At 45.3% G+C, this 8,816-nt stretch overlaps 1 protein-coding gene across 1 annotated transcript; it reads left to right on the top strand.

Annotated features, from left to right (window-relative positions):
* Nucleotides 1-642: 642 nt before the first annotated feature.
* LOC309569587 (uncharacterized protein) lies at nt 643-1,827 on the top strand (the record flags this gene model as incomplete). The annotated part of the gene is made up of 1 exon (XM_082275468.1): nt 643-1,827. The coding sequence occupies one exon, from the start codon at nt 643-645 to the stop codon at nt 1,825-1,827; it is 1,185 nt and encodes a 394-aa protein (XP_082131594.1).
* Between the last annotated feature and the right edge of the window lie 6,989 nt (nt 1,828-8,816).

Genomic DNA, 8,816 nt, shown 5'->3' with positions numbered 1-8,816 from the left:
GATACCAGCAAGGCGATAGTCCAGTGGGGATGGGCGAATGCCAGTGTCATCAGAAGACAGGATGACTTTAATTGTTCGGTAAACCAGATATATAAGATTTTGAATCTGACAATTAATGGAACTTTGTGGACTGGAGATCCTCTAGATACAGGTTACCAGCCCACGTATGGAGTACATTCCAGACAAGGATATGTGAATATATCCTCAAAAATGAAGGTGAAATGTTGTAAACAAGAACCGAATTTCCCCCACCTAACTCGGGGAGACAGACTGAGATTGGTTAAAAATTGTTCAGTGACGGCTAATACCACCTTCCGATTTCCTCTAGCAACTTTAGATGTTCTAATGTGTACAAACGGTTCTGAAATTAAAAATAGAACTATTTGGGCGCAATATCTAATTTTTGCAAATGTGGACACTGCACGAATAGATCCAGGACTTATTAAGAGACTTCCTTCCACTTGTGAGAAAGTGGGACAACATGCGCAAAAGACAGTCATTCATGCTCAAATAACTTTTCCTCCTACCAAGCTTTGCCTATGGGGACGATATAAAAGAGCATGGTATGACACCCTGTTAGGAGGATATGGAACTATTACTGGAACTTTAAATAGCTTTGACATTGAAACTTTAGCTAATAGAATGCACAATGCTGGTAGTAAAATGAATGATGCCTTGACTTTGCAAGCTCGCTGGATGCCAACTATTTGGGCACCCGTAAGAAAACAGTCTGGAATAGATGCTATTATGCTTAATTTACAGAATGCCTCCAATGATTTTGCTTTAGGTTTTGATCAAAATGTTACAAAATTTGTGAATTGGACGGTGTGTTCCTTGCAAACCATTTATCAACAGGTGCAAAAATCAAATTACCAGACAAGTCTAATGACTGGAAATAAAAACGTGTGGAGGACCGTATTTGACGCTTCAATATCTCCAAATAATTGGATACATTTGGAACCGCAGAAACTGGTGTGCAATGACACAATCTGTCAAGGAATAATAGTAATGTATAATGTAACAAAGACAAGTATAATGTGTAAATTTATAGTATTACCTTTATTAGTGGGGCCACTTAATAACCAACATTTTTGGGTCCCACAATTTAATGGTCAATATGTGGACGAAAATAATAAGACTCATGATCTGACATTCTGTGACTCTACTTTGGAAGGGAAAATTTGTAAATTGCAGTCTTCTGTTTATGAACCTTGTTTATTACAGAACACTGTAAATCAATGTGAATGGATTATTATGCCTGCAGACTATCGGTGGATGGTGGAAATTGCTCCACAGGTGGTCTGTATGGCACCTAATTTGCCTGCTGTTCCAAAAATGAAGGTGCCCTTCTCCGGATGCTTACACAATGTCTCCATACTAATGTGGGAAAATGAAACATTTATGTTGACTAGAGATATAGATATGGCAGTTAACATAGATTGGGATGCAACTAAATTAAAAGTGCCAAATTGGGATTTCAATCTTACCAAACTCCATAAAATCCTTAATGATTCTTCGGAAATAAAGAAAGTAATTGGACAATTGAACAACAGTATAATTGATCATATGATCAGTACCACTGTAGTAGCTGGAAAACTGGTTAAAGTGGGTTCTAGTTTAACAGATGCTACCTCTCACTATTGGTGGGATGCATTCACTGGTTGGTCGCCATCAGCGACCCAAACATTGAATGCTTTAGTACACCCTTTGTTGGTGGTGACGTGCGCAGTTGTGATTCTATCTATATGGAATGGCTACTTGGCATACAGGGTATGCTGTAAAAAGGAAAAAGTCATTATGGTTTCATATATGGACAGAAGTCATTAAGGACCGTTTGTGATACGATTCTGATATGGTCGTGTGAGTGACTGGTATAGTGTTAGATAGAGTCCATATTCAGTCAGTAATAGTAATGACTCCTGTCCTCCATGAAATTAACAAGGTTATTACAGTTCAGAAAAGCAAGTCTGAAGGACTCAAAACAGCATGGGGGATGTGGCTGATAATTGGCTTATAAGTCATGATCACGTGCCACACCTCCTTGAGTCTTTCAACTGTGCATGTCACTATCTTTTTGGGTTGTGCAAGAGGCGTATGACAGTAAGCGCGCATAAAAAACCAACTGAGTGACCATCTGACTAAGAACAATCTTCTTGATCCCCTTCAGTCTGGATTTCGCCCTCAACATTCCACTGAAACTGCCCTCCTTAAACTCACAAATGATCTACTAACAGCTAACACCAAAGGACACTATCCTGTACTACTCCTCCTGGACCTCTCTGCTGCCTTTGACATAGTAGACCACCCCCTCCTCCTCAAAAAACTCCACTCCTTTGGCCTCCGTGACCGTACTCTTCACTGGGTCTCATCCTCCCTATCCCAACGCACCTTCAGTGCTACTTACAACTCTACTACCTCATCTCCTCTTCCTTTCTCTGTCGGGGTCCCCCAAGGTTCTGTCCTTGGACCACTCCTTTTCTCAATCTACACCTCCTCCCTGGGTCAGCTGATTGCCTCCCATGGCTTCCAATATCATCTCTACGCTGATGACACCCAAATCTATCTCTCCACCCCTCAGCTCACTCCTTCAGTCTCCTCACGCATTACCAGCTTACTAACAGACATACCAGCCTGGATGTCATATCACTTCCTCAAACTCAACCTGTCCAAAACCGAGCTCATGGTATTCCCTCCCCCGCGGTCCTCTTCCCCTGATTTCTCTGTCAACATCAACGGCACAACTATCAACCCGTCCACCCATGCCAAGGTCCTAGGTATTATCCTGGACTCTGAACTATCCTTTCAGCCACACATCCAGTCACTGTCCAAAGCTTGCCGCCTCAATCTCCGCAACATCTCCAAGATACGTCCCTTCCTAACCAATGATGCCACAAAGCTTCTAATCCACTCCCTGGTCATCTCTTGGCTCGATTACTGCAACTCCATTCTCATTGGCTTACCTTTAAAAAGACTATCCCCCCCTTCAGTCCATCATGAACGCTGCTGCCAGGCTCATCCACCTTGAAAACCGCTCTGTGTCTGCTACCCCTCTTTGCCAATCCCTCCATTGGCTGCCACTCAACCAATGAATTAAATTCAAGCTACTAACCATAACCTACAAAGCCATCCATAACTTGGCGCCCAGCTACATCACTAATCTGGTCTCAAAATACCAACCAACTCGTTCTCTTCGCTCCTCCCAGGACCTCCTGCTCTCTAGCTCCCTTGTAACCACTTCCCATGCTCGCCTCCAGGACTTCTCCCGAGCTTCTCCCATCCTCTGGAATGCTCTACCCCCATCTGTCCGACTATCTCCAACTTTGACTACTTTCAGACGATCCCTGAAAACACATCTCTTCAGAGAAACATATCTGGCAACCACCTAACAACTGTACTCTTATTTTATCCATCAGCCCATCCCCCACAGTTATTACCTCTTGTATCTCTTGACCGTCCCTCTTAGATTGTAAGCTCTAACGAGCAGGGTCCTCTGATTCCTACTGTATTGAAGTGTATTGTATTTGTACTGTCTGCCCTCAAGTTGTAAAGCGCTGCGTAAACTGTCGGCGCTATATAAATACTATATAATAATAATAATAATAAACAGAACTTAACTATAACTAGTAGTCCATGTGATCATCACGGTTATGAGCAGTTATCAAATTAGCCAATCATTAGGGGTATATGAGACCGCGCAAGGCGTGGTACTAATGGGATTCTATCCATAAAGTTCAGGGAAATTCCAGGGCAAGACAGGACTTTCTTTTTTTAGCCACGGCGGACGCGTTGTGTGATGCAGATGACATTGACGGGTACCTCCTACGATCGATGATGAGTCCCCCGATCATGGAGTGATGATACAATATCCGGTAAATGTATTGATTCTTACTTTCATGATTATGGTGTATTTTAGCTTGTAGAAGATAGGTGAATAAAATATGTCTTATGCTTAGAAGTGTGTTTTGTAAAACAGTGAGAGATATGGAAGAGTCTAATCTAGTTAGCAAGACAACTGTCCCTTTAAAAAAAAAAATGTTTTTGATCACATTTATTCCTATTACAAGGAATGTAAACATCCCTTGTAATAGAAATAAGCAGGACAGGTCCCCTTTATTGTGAGATCTGGGGTCAAAAAGACCTCAGATTTCACATTTATACTTAATAGCAATAAAAATTAAAAAAAAAAAATGTCATTTTTTTTGGCCCTTTCAGGCTGGAGGGCAGAAGTGATGTTTGACGCCGCTCTGGTCCTCCAAGGGCAAAGAGTCAAGTGGGGACCATCCTACCCTCACTCAACTTCCTGCCCATCCGCATGGAAAATCTGATCATTTTCCCCGCTACCGATGGCTCCGGGAAGCAGGGAAAACTACCGGAAAGTGGCGGGAGGGGGCATCTCTTCCTCTGCGCATAAAAGTGATCCCATGGCAAATCCGCCGCTGGGACCACTTTTAATTTCAATAAATTTTTATTAGAGAGTAACAAAGACAAATAACAATGGAAGTGATACAATAGTGAAGGCTATTTTACAACAAATAATGGTTGAAAAATGGAGGTCAACTGTAGCAGGTGGATACCCAGCCCTCAATGCTATGAAAACATCTAGGGTTAAGTCATGAGAAAAGTAGACAAACCTACATGCTAAAAGAGAACAAAAAGTGGTCACCATCTAGTAAGTGCAGGGGATAGCCCCCAAAACCGTAGGGAGCCCCCACCCAAGACACCCCTAAAGGGAGCAAACTGTGTCTCGGAGGAGGCACACCACGTGTGAACTGCAAAATCGTATAGTGACCCAAAAAAAAAAAAAAAAATAAACTGCAAGGGAGAACAACCTACAAGAATGCCATCTACCAACCCTAGATGAAAGAGGCACGGGGCCCCAACTTCAGGTGTGTAAAGGTACGATGAAAGCTCCACCGAAATAAAAAAACATAGTCTCCAAATCACTTCCTAGAGTCCTAAACAATTCGGATTGTCAACAGTTGGCTATAAGTACAGTAAAACCAAGAGTTGAACAGGCAAAGGATAGGAAAAAGAAAAAGAGAGAAGAAAGAAGGCAGACAGCATACGAAGAAAGAAGAAAGAAAAGAGAAGGGAATGCAAAAAGGGGGGATGGAGGTTCCTGCGGACCAGTTCCTGAAGACACTGTGAGACATATTGGTAAAAGGGTAATGGGAGGGAAAAGGAAATAATTGTTACCCCACAGTCCAGTGCAAAGAAAACATCAAATACTAACATTCATGTATGCTGCCCAGGGTTCCCAGATACTTTCAAACTTCTCTCTGGAGTCGTCCAGGATACTATACATCTTCTCCTGTGCCATTATCCACGAAATCTTACACTTAGCCAAGTGGAGTGGAACCGAAGGCATCTTCCACTGCCTGGCTATCGCCATCTTGGCACCAAGGAAGATGTAGAAAATGAGGGATTGGGTGTGTTTAGGGAGCTTAGGGATGCGTTGGCTCAACAGGGCTTGAGCAGGAGATGGATGCAACGTGAGACCAGAAATCCGACGAACAATGCCGTAAATGCGCTGCCAAAACGACCTGAGTTTGGGGCATTCCCAAAAGATGTGGAGAATGGTGCCAGCCAGGTCACATCCCCGGAAGCAGGTAGGGGATGTGGAGGGAAAGATGGTGGCCAATCTGGCCGGCACCATGTACCACCTCAAAATAACTTTAAGATTAGCTTCCATGAGGCCAATATTATGAATACCCCGGAAAGAGCGCCCAACATTAGCGTGCCAGTCAGAGAGGTCCCAGTCTAATTTGAGGTCCTGCTCCCATTTAAACATATAGACAGATTTGGTTTGTGCATCGTTCAGTAGAGCGTAAATGAGGGAGATTCCCCCCTTGACATCAGAAATTTTAGCACACCACTGTTCATAAGGTGTTACCCGTAGGGGTTCCGAGAATTTGGACCTAAGAGAGTTAATAAAGTGCGAAATTTGGGTAAGACGGAATTTCTCTACAGGCGGCATCTTCAACTTTGTGGTACAATGAGAAAGAGTGATAGGACCCGAGCTATCCAAAAAGTGGCCAATTCTGTACATGCCTTTGTCAGTCCACCATTTAAATGCCCCTATGTTTTCACCTGGAGGGAAGGCCGGATTATGGAATAGGTGAGTGAGGGGAGCCCAAGGCGAAGTAACTTTATGCGTTTTGTGTATGCGATCACAGATGGATAAAGAATGTGAAAGAGTAGGGGCCAGCACCGGGGGGCGGGCTCGAGCAGGTCTCCAAAGCAGGTAGTCAATGGTGTGTCGAGGGACTGCTTGGCGTTCCATAAAGTACCAGTCAGGCTTCCCCCCTCTGGAATAAATGACGGAAAACTGAGTCAGCTGTGCTGCCAGATAATATTTCCAAAGTTCCGGAACTCCTAAGCCCCCCTGTTTCCGGGAGCGTAGAAGCGTAAGTCTATTAATTCTATATCCCTTCGTTCCCCAGATAAATTTAAAGATGTGTCCTTGTAAGTTTTTAATGTGGGATTTCCGCACCGGGATTGGGAGCGACCGGAAAAAATAAAGAATACGTGGCAAGAGTGTCATCTTAACCGCATTGACTCTCCCTAACCAGGAAATGTGACAGCGAGACCATTCAGAGAGATCCCGTTTTAGTCGTTGTATCAGGGGCGGATAGTTGGTCGAATATAGTTTGTCTATAGTGGGAGTCAAGGAGACTCCAAGGTAAGGAATAGAATTCGATTGCCAGGAGAAGGGGAAATGGTCTTTCAGACGATCCACCAGTGGCCCAGGGAGAGTGATATTAAGGGCCAGCGACTTAGTCATGTTTACTCGCAAGCCAGAAGCCGCCCCAAAGGTGTCCAAGAGGGAAACAATATTGGGAAGAGAGATCAATGGGGACGTAACAAAGAGCATTATATCATCCGCGAACAACGCGCATTTGTGGAACTCGGACCCGCATTGTATGCCATGTATATCAGGGTGAAGACGGATCGCTGAAGCAAGAGATTCAAGGGCAACAGCGAAAAGGAGCGGGGAGAGGGGGCATCCCTGTCTCGTTCCCCTCCGGATCCGGATGTCTGCAGAATAGTATCCCTGCATTCTGACCTGAGCTGCCGGCTGGGAGTAAAGGGCTCGTAGTGTAGTGATGAAAGAGGGACCAAAACCCCATCGTTCGAGGGTACGGAAGAGGAACGGCCATGAAAGGGAGTCAAAGGCCTTTTGTAGGTCCAATGACAGGAGAAAACCAGGTTGGGAAGGGCCTCCGTCCCACCCTGAATTTAGCAGCGAGATGACATCAACAACCCTCCTTATCTGGTCAGGTCCCTGCCTACCCGGAATGAACCCCACCTGATCCTTATGAATGTATTTGGCAATAAAGCTGGATAAGCGATTAGCAAAAATTTTGGTCAATATCTTTAAATCATTATTAATGAGAGATATTGGTCTGTAATTGCCCACATCGGAGGGATCCTTCCCCGGCTTGGGGATAACCGAAATGTAAGCTTTATTAGAGGCTTCATCCAGGCGAGCTCCGCCCCTGAGGGCATTGAAGAACCTGACCAGATAAGGAGATAGGACCGACGCAAATGTCTTGTAATAGGAATTGGAAAAACCGTCAGGACCTGGGGTGGAATTGGGTCGAAGGGACTTGATCACTTCCAGCACCTCCCGTTCGTCAACAGGGGATTCCAAAAGGGATCTATGCGTATCCGTGAGGCGGGGGAGAGGCACGTTGTCTAGGAACGAGTCAGGATCGTCCCCCTTATGGGGGGTGGGGGCCGCATAAAGTTGGGAATAGAAGGAGTGGAAGGAATCCATGATGGATGTAGGGTTGCTCGAAAGAACACCAGCGGGGGATTTTATTTTGGGCATGGAAATCGCCCGAAACTTTGGGGAGAGCTTCGATGCCAATTTTGTACCCATTTTATCTCTAAAAGCATAAGCGCGAGCCCCTTGCCAGCGCAGGGCCTTTTCGGCCCTGGAAGTTAGGGCCAGGTTAAGTGACAATTTAATCGCATCCAGTTTGGCAAGAGAGGAGGGATTAGGGGAGCGCTTGTGGGCTCTACGGAGGCGAATATATTCTGTCTCTAAGCGGGTGATATCAACTAGACTTTCCTTTTTAATTTTCGCCCCCAGCTGGATGAGGTAGCCTCGCAGGACAGCCTTATGGGCCCCCCATAAGGTAGTAGGGGATGTGTCTGGGAGATCATTAAGCGTGAAGTATTCGCGAAGCACGGTGTCTATCATGGAGCATCTAGCCGGATCGCTCAGAATAGATTCATTAATTCTCCATGGAGAGGGGCCTCGGGGAAATAGGGAGCAGGAGAGCTGAAGAGTGACCATGGAATGGTCCGACCAAGGGACTTCTCTAATTTTAGACTTCTGGGCAGAAGGGATATCCGTCGTGGGGATGAAAATGTGGTCAATCCGCGCAAACGTATGATGAGGGGCCGAGAAATGTGTGTAATCCCGAGTAGATGGGTTCAACTCCCGCCAAATATCAATCAGACCCAATGCATGGAGCGATCTAGCCACCCGAAGGCTCTGCTTCGAAGGTCGGCGAAGCCGACCACCGGAGGATTGGGATTTATCAAGGGAGCAGTCGAGGGCTAAGTTAGAATCCCCTCCAATGAGAACGCGGCCCTCAAAGTGGGGAGAGAGAAGGAGAAACATCTCGGAGAGGAATTTCGCCTGACCCTTGTTAGGGGCATAGTAAGAAATAAATGTGTATAACACTCCTTGTATGTGGCCCTTGACCAGAATAAATCGGCCCTGGGGGTCCCTTACGGTGTGCAGGTGCGAGAAGGAAAGGGATTTAGCAAAAAATATGGCCACCCCTCTCTGTTTGGAGGGG

This window comes from Pelophylax lessonae (genome assembly GCF_965119305.1).
Source record: "Pelophylax lessonae genome assembly, chromosome: 1".
NCBI lineage: Eukaryota > Metazoa > Chordata > Amphibia > Anura > Ranidae > Pelophylax > Pelophylax lessonae.
This window is presented reverse-complemented; position numbering and strand designations above follow the sequence as displayed.